Raw genomic sequence first — 12,349 nt, 5'->3', positions numbered from 1 at the left:
CTCTGAGCTGGCTCATGACTAACACGGGCCTCATTGGAGCCAATTGGTGCTGCCAGGTTTTTGGTTTCAAATGATCCCTTGCTTGGGCCAGAATGCTTGGATTTTTAGGCATGGTGGGGGAATGGACATTGAGCCAAACTATGCCGGGGAAGAACCGAGGGTCAGAGCTGTGCTCAGCTGCACCGACTACGGCAATGAAATCACAGTCTGTGTGCTCAGCGCCCGGAGGCGGCGGCCAGGAGGGACGTGGCCCCCACCGCCAGCCAGGGGCCTGGCCTACCCCGAATTCCCACCAGCGTGCCTGTCTGTGGGGCCTTCCTGGGCCTGCTTGCCCTGCTGGGAATTGGTGCCGGAGAGTCCCATGTGGTATTAAAGGGGTTTCTTCTTTATATGTTCTCTTTCGTTTCTAAATTTAATACAATGAACAAATATTACATTTATAATCAGAAAAACCAGTAAGGAATATTTTTTCAAAATCGGGGAAGAGATTGAATGAATAAACCAAAAAATTCTCCCTGATTGCCATTGTTCGAACTCAAGGGTTGTTGGTGGTTGGTGGAACATAATATTTTCGAATGGAATATGATGACCAGAAAATGTTAGACGGGGACACTGGCTCGCTGGTTTATGGTGTCTGTCTGTGTTCCCTGGGGGGCCCGAACAAATGGGCGCGGATTTGGTGGCTTGCCATGACAGAAGCGCATTCTCTCAAGGTTCTAGAGCTGGAGGTCTGAGATCGAGGTGTGCTCGGGGCTGCACCTCCTGCAAGACTCCAGGAGAGGGTCTTTTCCTGGCCTCTTCTTGCTTCTGGGGTCTGCATCCAGCCTTCAAAGGCGGGGTCGTCAAGTTTCTCTCTGCTCTGCCTTCACATCCCTTTCTCTGTGTCTGTACCCTAGACCTCTCTCTGCCTCCCTCCTGTACGAGGCACGAGGCGCGTGATGGCATTTAGGGCCCACCCTGATAATCCAGGCTCAAGATCCTTCACTTAATCCCCGTCTGCAAAGACTCTCCAAATTAGGTCCCATTTACAGGGATTACGATGTGATCTCTTTGGGGGCCATTATTGAGCCTGTGGGACCTCCTTGGGCTGAGACACTGCTCCCACCTTCCCTCAGCAGGCAGGCCACTTTTGGGGCTGTCCTCCAAGCTCTGCTTTGGGGTGGGGTGGGGAGATGGTTGCTGTTCGGTGCCCCCGCCCCCAAGGAGACAGCCTTGCTACATAGGAGACTGCATTTGGGGTCCTGTCCCAGGCAGGAGGGGATGGGAACTTTGCCGGCACCATCCAGATGTGCATGGGCAACCCCCTGACTCTGACCAGGTGCTGGTGGGTTCCCCCCTGAGTTTGCCAGGTGAGCAGCCCCCCCCGGGGGACCCCAGGGGAAGAGCGGGAAACAGCTGAGCCCCTAGCCAGGCCTTGGGGGGCCCCTCCCAGAGAAGTGCTGAGTGTGGGGAACCATGCTGAGGAGCCAGGCTCCCTCCCCGGGGACAGCTGGGGACGCACTGACTCATGAGCAAGTGGGACCTTCCAGGAAGTCTCCCTCGCACCGCCCCCTCACCCCCCACTGGCCCGGGTGGGACGGCCAGTGGACTGTGTCACCGCCGGCGCTGACAGGACACCGGGCAGCCACAGGGGCAGCTCCGCCGGGCTCGTCGGGGCAGGTGCTCCGGAGCCCTCCGTGGCCGCCTGCCTCCTTGGGGCTACGCCGGGGGTCGGGGTGGGCTGCAGGGCCCCCGCGGTGCAGGGAAGGCGAGGCAGGCATGCAGGAACTAGGCTTTTGAAACGCTCCAGCCGGAGGAAGCGTAGCATCGCGTCGCGGGCCGGGGAAAATGAAAGACTTTGGAAGTCGCCAGGAATTTGACTGTGAGCTGGTTTCCAAGAGGCTAAGTTAAGCTTCTCCAAGTGGATATTAAAAAGGAGCTGCAGGCCTGGCGGAGGGGCTAGAGGGGGTGGAGAGCAGGCCGCCGGAAGCCACACGCTGCCCCTCTGGAGCCTCCGCGCGCGCACAAAGCCCAGACGGCGGCGGTCCGGCCGGGACCCTGGGGCTGCGGGAGGCTCGCGGCCCACGTCCGGCCCCCGCCCCGCCGTCCTCGCCTTCACGGCTCTGCCTCGGTCCCTTCTCCTCCCCGATTCAAAGAGACAATGCTACTTCAGTTTGGGGCACAAACATATGATCAGCACATGGAAATGTGGTAATTTGGATGCATTCGTGATTGCAACAGATTGAAGAAATTAGACCAGACAAAGAGTGTTTTTGGAAGAGGAGGAGGCAGAAAGAGGGAGGGCGTCGGGGGTGAGAAGGGGAGGACGCCTCTGGAAAGGGGGACGCCGCCGGGACTCCCGCCTGCTGCTAAATATATCCGTAGTAATGGAGAGAGACCGGATCACAGGTAGGCCACTCGCTGCCCCCTCCCTTAACTCAGAGCTGTGTCTGTGCTTCGGGAAATAAGCACCCGGGGTCACTTTTATTCATTTTTGTGGACATATTTCTTTTCCTTTCGACTGTTCTGAGGTCGTGGGACACAGTGTTCCCAGAGCTAAGCTTCACGAAGTCTGGCTTGTATTGAAACTCTGCTCTCCTTCCCCTCGCTATTCTCACTCGGTCCCCAGTGCATCTCGAGGCGCTGGGAGGGCTGAGACCGTTGGGGCCGCGCTCCGGGAAAGGGTGGGGGGACCGGCGGCCGGCTCCTGGCTCTGGGGTGGCGGCATCTGGGCTGCTAGTTGGTTGGTTTGTCCACCGTGTGGTTTGTGTTTTTGCTGCCAGCCAAAGTCCGTCTTCAAGGCTGCCCCGGTCTCCTCCCTGAAATAGCATTTTGGTGCCTTCCCAGGAGTTCATTGCAGGGGTGGAGCTCCCAGTGCTCAGAGGAGACGTGCAAACGTGTGTGTGCCCACGCACAGCAGACAGAGCTGGTCCTAGAAGGTTGGGGCATTAACCAAGGTGAATCCCCCTGGGGGCCAGGGCGGTGGTGTCACTCAGGTCCTCACTCACCTGGGAACCCTGCAGCAGGGAGGGGGAGTGACAATCTTCCAGGGTCACCGCGGGACGCTCTAGGCCAGGGAGAGTAGCAGACGTGGGCTCTGCTCAGATTCTGGAGCAGAATCACTGTTTAGAGCATCTCGATGTCACATCAGGGCACGGAGGGAGGGCAGATGCTGGTCCTTGGGCCAGAGGGGCCTCGCGGGTCTGGACCCATCCCTGCTCTCCCTGGGGTCCAGCATTTCATAGATGGGCCGTTCTCACTGCCGACCCCCACAGAGCGGGCACGGAGCCATCAGGGTGGTGCAAGAGCTGACCCTGCAGAGAAAGGAGGCAGCTCTGGCTTGAGTCATCCCTGTTAGATGGCCCCCTGTCCCGGGTCAGGCTCCCCGCCCCTCAGCCAGCCGTGGCACGCTGTGACTCGGTCAGTGTCTGACATCATGAGTAAGTCCCCTTCATTACAGCGCCTGCTGCCTACCGTGTGCCCCTCAGGCGTCCTGGGTCCACCAGGCAGCTCTGGGGCATCCTCGGGCTTCAGCTACTCCACGCTGACCCCTGGGTCCTGGTAAGCCTCAGAATGTCACCCCACAGGTGCCATAGCCCCTCGTCTGTTGCTTGCCACTGTGTGTTGGGGGGCTCCCAAAGAGGCCAGAGGAAAGGGTGGCCCGTCCTGAGGCTTCTCCTTATCTGCTGCTCCAGGGGCTGATCAGATCCTGATGGGATGTCAGGGCTGATGGGGCAGCCCCGGGGAGGAGAGCTGCTGACCGGCCGTGTGTGTGTGTGTGTGTGTGTGTGTGTGTGCGTGTGTACCTCTGGGACCGCCACAGGATGAGGGGCAGCCATGGAGACCCGCAGAACCAAGCTGTGAGCTCAGTCACATGGGCAAGCTGGGGTAGAGGGGTGTGGAGCCAGAGTTCCCTGCGCTCGCCTGGCACGGGGTGTTGACAGGGTCCCTCCGGGGCTCGGGAGGACAGTCACTTCACCAGCCTGGCTTGCAGAGCCTCGGGGGCCGTGGGTCCAGCCTTCATGTCACAGATGACCAAACCACAGCCCAGATGGGTGACCGGGGGAGCAGAGAGCCAGGACACAAAGTGGGGAGGAGACCCTTGGGAAGTGACAACACTCTTGGAACCTTCTGGGCTGGCCAGACCCCAGCAGCTGTTCATGAACTGAACCAAACTGCCTTTGAAAACGGTCAGCTCTGCACCCTTACGGCTACGCTAGGTGCCACCGCCCTCGGCTGGGACTGCCTGCGAGGGATAAAAAAGGGACTTTCTCTCAGGATGTGCCTGAGGAAAAATTGGTACTATTGATGAAATTCTCATAGGGATGTGTTGTCACTAAAAATTACTTCTTTCTTTCAAAGCTTCGTTAGAAACTGGTTACAGACATGAATGACAATGGAAATCCTCAAGCCCTTTCCCTACGTGTTCCTCAGACCTGCTCAGATCTTGACCTTGGTCTTTGATTATAACTCAGCTCCTAAGCAGTGCCACCCCCCCTTCTACCCCCCAAGGAAATGAGTGCCATCCTGTCCCTCTGTGGCCTGGGGCCTCAGGTTCCTAGCCTGTAACGTGAAGGGGTTGGACTGGCGTGGCCCAAGGCAGCACCCCACCGCTGGTGGGCCTCTGAGCCTGCTCTGTGGGGCTCCCGAAGGCTCCTTCCTTCTCCGCTTGTCTTGCGGTAAGGCAGTTGCGACAGCTACCTCAGTCCCCACCCGCACACCGGGCAGAGGTGGGGCTGGGGGCCAGGGTGTCCTGCCCGGCCCAGCGCCCCACCCGACCACTTCCAGACAGAACTGCAACTGCCCGTGCCCCACGGGGCTGGCGTTTGAGGTGCATCCGGCCGGCTCTCGGCCACTGCCCGGCGCTGTCCAGGAGGAGCTGATGGGGAGGGGAAAGGGGCTTGGGGCAGGTGCAGGCAGACGCAGGACCCTGCCATCTGCTCGCTCCTTCTCTCGGCAGCACTGGGCTCCTGCCCGGTTTGTGATTCTGGGGCCTGGGGTCCTCCTGGGCGGTGGGGTAGCCCCGGCCCTCTCGGAGGCTCCCCCTCTCCCCCCACCGCCCCGGGAAGATGCCGGAGGGCTTGTCAGCAGGGCAGGGATGAGTCACGGAGCAGTGACTGGCCGCTGAGACACAGAAGGCCGCTCCTTCCAGCCAAGGGTCGGGTTTTTTTCCTTGTTCTGGACTGGCTTTGTGGCTTTTACAAATTAAGCAGTTTTATCTTGTTCCAAGTGCTTGTATTTCAGCAGGGAGAGAATCTCCAAGAAGGGAACTTTCCACTGGGGAGCTGTTACTTAGCTCAGCTGGGCCTCGGGGAGGGTGGGAACAGGCCTCGCGGGTGAGTTGCATGCAGGGAATGTGGAAGGCTCTCTGCTCTGTCATGGACGTCGATGTGGGGTCCTGGGAGGGCCGGCTGCTCCGTCACTGGACGTCTGTCCGTGGCTGGGTGTCTGCCCAACACAGTGAGGCACAGAGCACTCAGCCAGAAGGTGGGGGCGGGGCGGAAGAGCTGGTGGTCTGCTCTTCTCAGGGTGTCCACTGTCAGGGGGAGGGCAGGGAGCTGGACACCCATCACCTGTCCCTGCTTGTCTCTGAGTCCCCTGGGCATTTCTCACCCTGGTCCTGGACAGACACTGCGGGTCACAAGCTTCCTGGCCCTGCTTTGTCCTCTCTGGCTTTATTTCCCTCATCTCCAAGACCAGAGGAGTAGCCAGTAGCCTTCCCAGCCCCCTTCCTCTTCTGGCTCTGACTGGCGAGGGACTTGGTCCCTGGAGCAGTCTCTTAGGGGTGCTGAAACCAAGTGCCACAGACTGAGCGGCTTAAAGCAACACCAACAGACTCTCTCAGAGTTCTGGGGGCTGGAAGTACAAATTCAAGGTGTTGGCAGGGCTGGTTCCTTCCGAAGACCTTCTGAAGGCTCTGTACCCCTCTCCTGGCTTCTGGGGGCTGCTTGTGATCCCCGGTGGTCCTTGACCTGTAGGAGCATCACCCAGTCTCTGCCTGTTGTCACAGAGCCTTCTGTGTCCCCAAGCTCTGCTTCTTCTCTCTTATGAGGACACTCATCACTGGATTTGACTTCCCCGCGCCCCCCCCCTCCGATAATCCAGGATGATGAATCTCCAGATCCTTACCTGAATTACACTCACAATACCCTATTTCCAAATAGGATCATGTTCAAGGTTCTAGGTGAGCATGCATTTTTTGGGGGATCACCATTTAGCCCACTCCAGTCCTGATGTATCCTGGATGTCTCAGATTCCTCGTTGTCCCACTCTGGACCTTTTGGTGTGGCCACTAGCCTTTTCCACTGGGTCACGTATGCCTGGTGGGGTGTGGAGAACTCAACCTTGTTGGGATTCCAAGAGCCAGCCAGGAGACTGACCTGCTTCCTGCCCGGAGCTCCCCGGTCCTGACTGCAGGGTCCAGGGATGCCCGGAGCTCTGTGCCGGACTCTGAACTCTTTTTAAACATCGTGGTAAAATACACATAACATACAAATTGCCGTTTTAACAATTTCAGGGTATATAGTTCGGTGGCATTTAATAAGTACGTTCACAGAATTGTGCCACCGTCCATCTATCTGCAGAACTTCTTTACCTTCCAGAATGAAACTCTGTCCCTACGGAACATCAGCTTTCCTTTCTCCCTCCCCTCTGCCCTTGGCAGCCACCATCCAACTTGCCTGTGTCTGTGAGTTTGACTATTCCTCATAGACGTAGAATCATGCACTGTTCATCTGTCTGTGCCTGGCTTATTTCACTTCGTATAATCTCTTCCCAGTCCATCCATGTTGTAGCAGGTGTCAGTTCCCTTCCTAGTTTAAGACGGAGTGACGTTCCATTCTATGGATAGACCACATTGTTTCTTCTTTGATCTTTGGATAGACATGTACATTGTTTCCACCTGTAGGCTTCTGTGACAACTACTGCTATGAAGATGGGTGTGCAGATATCTGCTCGAGTCCCCACTTTCAGACATACTGGGTACCTACGCAGAAGCAGAGTTGCTGGATCGGGTGGGAACTCTATGTTTAATTTTGTTGGGAAGCTCCCGTCCTTGCTTGCCCAGTGGCTGCACCATTTCACATTCCCACCAGCAGGGCACAAGGGTTCCAATTTCCCCCGCCCCTCACTGACGTTGCTATTTTATTTACTTATTTGTTTCTTTGGATAACGGCCAAACTAGTGAGTGCGAAGTGGTGTCTCCCTGTGGTTTTGATGTACATTTCTCTAAATGCTTAGAGACGGTGAGCGTCTTCTCCCGGGCTTGTTGGCATCTGGGTGTCTTTGGAGAAATGTTTCTTTGAGTCCTTTGCTGAGTTTTTAATTGGGTTGTTTTGGGTTTTTTTGTTGTTGTTGGTTGTAGGAGTTCTTTATATATCCTGCATATTAATCCCTTATCTGCTACATGATTTCCAAGTATTTTCTCGCATTCTGTCAATTACCTTCTCACGCTAGTGATGGTGTTCTTTGATGCATAGAAGTTTTTACGTTTGACAAAATCCCATTTTACTGTTCATTCTTCTGTTGCCTGTGTTTATGTGCTATCATACCCATTGTCACAAAGCTTTTCCCCTGTGATTTTTCCTAAGAGTTGTATAGTTTCGGCTCTGGCGTTGAGACCTTTGATCCATTTTGAGTTAATTTCTGGATATGGGGTGAGGTAAGGTTCCTGATTCACTCTTTTTCTTTCCTCACACCCAGGCTGGCTCCTCTGGGTGAGAGGGAGTGGGGAAATCCTGGGCTGGGCCAGGCCTTGAATCCTTCCCTGCCCCAGGCTGGCCACAGAGCCTCAGCTCTGGCCTGGACCATAGCTGGATGTGTGCTATGCCCGGGGCAGCCCCCCCGGGCCCTTCTGGGCTGACAGTGGAGGCCAGCCTGGGGTGTTCTGGGTTCCACCGTGTGGAGGTACCTCTACTTCTCTGTGGTCTCCCTGCCCAGTCTGTGTGAGACATTCGCTGTCTTTGTGGCAGGGTGTGGGGCTCAGTGTCCATTGGTCTGTCTCCATGCTCCTTCTCAGGAAACCTCTCCACCCACACCCTCCCACGTGGCTTCTTCTGCCTCCTGCTCAGAGTTGGTCATCCCTCTTGTGTGACAGAAACTTCTGTCCTGAGGCTGCCGCTCAAACCCCTTTGCCCAGAGGCCCTCCAGCACTCAGCACGCCTTCAGCAGCCACACACAGATTCCGCTGACGGGGTCGGCTGTGGATTCAGCTCCTTTTGGGCTGGGCATGTGACCGGGCAAAGGGTAGGGTGGGACCTGACCGAGAAACGGGGGAGATTTCCTCCTAACAAGTGGCCTGAGCTTGGAGAAATGTCTTGGCCACAGCTTGAACTCTAGACAGATAGCAATGTGGATTTCAGCTCGTGGTGGAGAGCACTTCTGCCTTTAGACCTTCAGATCCTCCTTCCTTTTTTTTCTTTTTTTCCCCTTTTCTTTAAACTAATGAGGAAACTCTGACTTGAGCAAAGCTGAGTAAACAAAGCAACACACCCCTAGGAAATTAGTGAAGAGGCACCAGCCCTGAAACTTTGCTATAAAAACTACATGCTTTGGGGCTGGGTGGATCTGTGGGAGCAGATGAGTATGGCGGGGCCGTGGGGCTCTGCTGCCACTCTCCTACCCCCTCCCACCAGAGGGCCAACAATCTGTGTGGTGTCTTCTGCTTGGAGTTCACCTCCTGTCGTTCATTAGCGGGGGTCCTGTTTGCAGCACCATTAGGCTCAGGCCGTTCCAGTTCACTTTTTGAATATTTCTTGAGGTCTTGCAATGTGCAGGTGCTCACCTAGGTTCTCGGCCTATAGGAGCGAGGAGGATACAGCCCTTGTTCCTGTGGGTCTCCACCTGAACTAGATGTCAAGCAGCTAGCCAATAAGCACATTGATAGATGATTCTAGACGAAGGCTGTGAAGGAGCCCAGAACAGGTGATGTGATCATTACCTGCTGCGCATGTCCCTGTGTGTGTGTATGTGTGTGTGTGTTGGGGAATTAGTGGATGCCCTCCCTGAGGAGGTGACACTGAGCTGAAACTTGCATAACTGGAAGGGCCTGACCAGGCCAGCGTCCAAAGGAAGAGCTTTCGGGCAAAGAGAACAGAAAATGCAAAGGCCCTGAGGTTGGATCATCAAGGCGAGGGGTGGATCCGGGTCAGATTGTGCTGGGGAGACCTGCTGGGTGCCCTGTGGAGGGAGCCATGGGCCCTGAATGCCCAGTGGCTGCTGAGTCACCTGCGGCGGGCTGGGAGGGGAAGCAGGGAGGCCTAGAGGGAAGGGGGACGCTGCAGTTGTTCTTTGCAGTGGGAGAGGGAGGGCCTCCGATTGCTGGGGGCACCCCGGGTGGTTGACGCGGTCGCAGATGCACTGACCTGCCGCCCAGCCCTGCCCTGGAGGGAGGCTTGCGCCGTCCCCACTAGGAGGGTGCTGGCTGTTAGGAGTATGCTGGTTGTGGCTTGGCCAACCGTGGGGTGAGGCTGAGGCCGCCTGAGTCCTGGGACAGTGATCCTGAGCGGGCAGCCTCAAGAGGAACTGCAGCATGGGACAGGTGGCTCGCTCCTTCATGTCACACAAGGTCCCGCGTCTCCAGGCAGTTAGCTCCGGTGTGATGCCACATTCCCGCCAGGGGCTAATGCCCCTCCTGCTGGCGTGGACGGAGCTGCAGCCTCTCCAGCACCTGTGTTTCTACTCAGCTGGCAAGGGCTGGGGAGGGGACGAAGACTCAAGAGCTGCTTTCACAGGACGGCGGACAGTGGGTGCCTGAGCATCCCTGGCCCACACAGGGGATGTTTCGGTCAAGCCCTGCTTGCTACTTAGTGTGCTCCTTGACCATCCACCAGCCACCTGGTGTGGTGTGATGGGTGAGCACAGAAGCCTCGCCCAGGCCCGAGACCTCACCTTTCCGGGGCTTCGCTTCAGACTTGCACCCCTCTCTAGCCCTGCTGCTCCTGGTGTGCACACAGGCGGCCCCCCACCATCTGCCCGGCCAGCCCACCAGGGGCCAGGGGGCCTCTCCAGGTGGCATTTCGATTCAAGGATGCAGGGCTCTGGACCGTGGGGCTGGGTGAGATGTCACTGGATGTTATCTGATAATAAGCTTTGGGATGGTGGATGTCAGCATGTTTCCAAGCTCCAGCATCTTCAGCGTGTCCTGATCCCGATGGCGCCAAGTCCAAGGGAGAGGGATGGGGCTGGGGGTGACGGTGGGCTGGGGGCTTGGGCTGTGCCTCTGTGCTGTGTGTTTAAGGGTTGGGGGGGTACTCTAGGGAACGCCCTGCAGGGCCCGCCACCCCAGCTCGCACCTCTCTGGGGAGGAGTGGACAGAGGGGCCTGGGTTCTGGAAACATGCATCATCCAGGCATGGGTGCCCCCCCTTACTTCAGTGAGGGGCAGGGTGAGGCCTGGGGAGGGAGGAGGCCGCAAACCCGAAGGGAGACGGATTGCAGAAAGCCTTTCCCCCAGCAGGTGGCAGTGCAGGCCCTCGAGAGACAGCCCCTGCCCGTCTCCCGGCTCACCGAATTTGCGGGAACAGGCTGCCTGCCCGGTGTTATCTCCACTTCCCGGGGCTGCTCACTACTGGTGGGAAGTGGCGGGTGGAGAGAGCGGGAATCATGGCGAGGATGGGAAGGCACCGGCGCGGGAGCAAGGACTCCCCCGAAACCGGGGGGCTTCCTGCTTTGCGGGAGGGGGCTCCGGCTACATCCTTCTTCTTCCTATTTGTGGTTGATATGTCTCAGTCTCTTTAAAATTTTTCCAACTTTTTACTATGAAACATTTCAAACACACAGGAAAGATGAAAGAATTCTAGCGCCAAACCCCCCTCCCCACGTCCACCACCGAGACTCTGCAATGTACGTTATGCTCTGTTGGCTTCAACCCACGTCCCTCCCTCCATCTGCCAATAATCCATGGGATTTGGAGGGATCCATTTCAGAATAAGTTGCTGATATCCATACACATTACCCTACAAGTATTTCAGCTTGCATCTCACTAGCTAGAGTCCAGTATTTGTTTATAGTTCTTTTTCTTTCTTTTGGTAAAATTTATGTGCCACGAAACTCCCAGATCTTAAGTGTAGCACTCTGAGTTTGGGCGTAGACTTACACTGTGCATCTGAACTCCTATCAGGATACAGAGTATCACCATCCATGCTCCTTGCCAGTCAGTCTCTGCCTCCACCTGCCTGGGGGCTGCCAAAATTCTGTTATTTTCCACTATTGATTAGTTTTGCCAGTTTGTGTTTTTTTTAGATCTATCTATGTTTCTGCCAGCACTAGTAGTCCCATGATTGCTGAGTGGTGTTCATTGCATGTTTCCAGGGTGAGACTCTTATGAATAAAGCTGCTATGAGCTTGCTTGCTTGCTTGCTTTTCCTTTCTTTCTTTTTTTTTTTTTAAGATTTTTTTATTTTAAGTCATCTCAACCCCCAACGTGGGGCTCAAACTTACGACCCCAAGATTAGGAGTCGCATGCTCCATGCACTGAGCCAGCTGAGCACTCCTGCTATGAGCTTTCTTATACAACTTCTGTGTGTTTGTGTGTGCGTATGCTTCCATTTGTCTTGTGTAAACACCAAGTAGAATTATTGGACCAGAGGGTAGGTAGGTATGAGTTTAGTTTTACAGGAAACTGCCAGATCTTTTCCTAAAGTGGCTGTACCATTTTACACGCCCACCAGCCATATAGGAGAGTTCCCGTTGCTCCACGTCCTCGCCAACATTTGGTGCTGTCCTTCTTTACAATTCCATCCTTCTGCTGGGTGTGTAGTGGTATCTCATTAGGGTTTTAATTTGCATTTTCCTGATGACTAATGCTGTTGAGCACATTTTCGTGTGCTTACTGCGGACTCATCTATTTCTCCTTTGCGAAGGGTCTTTTCAAATCTATTGCCCATTTTAAAAGTGGGTTGCTTGGGGATGGCCTGGGTGGCTCCGTCAGTGAAGCATCTGCCTTCAGCTCAGGTCATGAGCCCAGGGTCCTGGGATCGAGCCCCACATTGGGCTTTTTGCTCACTGGGGAGCCTGCTTCTCCCTCTCCCTCTGCTGCTCTCTCTTTCTCCCCTCTCCCCTCTCTCTCGCAATTAAATACATAAAATCTTTTTTTTTTTTTTTAAGATTTTTATTTATTTATTTATTTGACAGAGAGAGACACAGCGAGAGAGGGAACACAAGCAGGGGGAGTGGGAGAGGGAGAAGCAGGCTTCCCGCCGAGCAGGGAGCCCAGTGCAGGGCTCGATCCCAGGACCCTGGGATCGTGACCTGAGCCAAAGGCAGATGCTTAACAACTGAGCCACCCAGGTGCCCCTAAATACATAAAATCTTTTTTTTTTTTAAAGATTTTATTTATTTATTTGAGAGAGAGAGAATGAGAGAGAGAGAAC

General features: G+C 55.6%; 1 protein-coding gene across 3 annotated transcripts in view; it reads left to right on the top strand.

Annotated features, from left to right (window-relative positions):
• SEPTIN9 (septin 9) overlaps positions 1 to 12,349 on the top strand; it is a 145,631-nt gene that overhangs the window by 21,264 nt on the left and 112,018 nt on the right. The window contains exon 1 of one of the 3 annotated variants that reach the window (XM_081804407.1): positions 1,631 to 2,388. The exons of the other annotated variants lie outside the window; for them this stretch is intronic. Coding sequence (XP_081660533.1) covers positions 2,367 to 2,388 — 22 coding nt within the window. The 5' untranslated portion in view covers positions 1,631 to 2,366. Of the gene's footprint in view, positions 1 to 1,630; positions 2,389 to 12,349 lie in introns of those variants that run through there. 3 annotated transcript variants of the gene reach the window in all.

The sequence above is a fragment of the Leptonychotes weddellii genome, chromosome 15 (assembly GCF_054177405.1).
Source record: "Leptonychotes weddellii isolate Sample4059 chromosome 15, ASM5417740v2, whole genome shotgun sequence".
Taxonomy (NCBI): Eukaryota; Metazoa; Chordata; class Mammalia; order Carnivora; family Phocidae; genus Leptonychotes; species Leptonychotes weddellii.
This window is presented reverse-complemented; position numbering and strand designations above follow the sequence as displayed.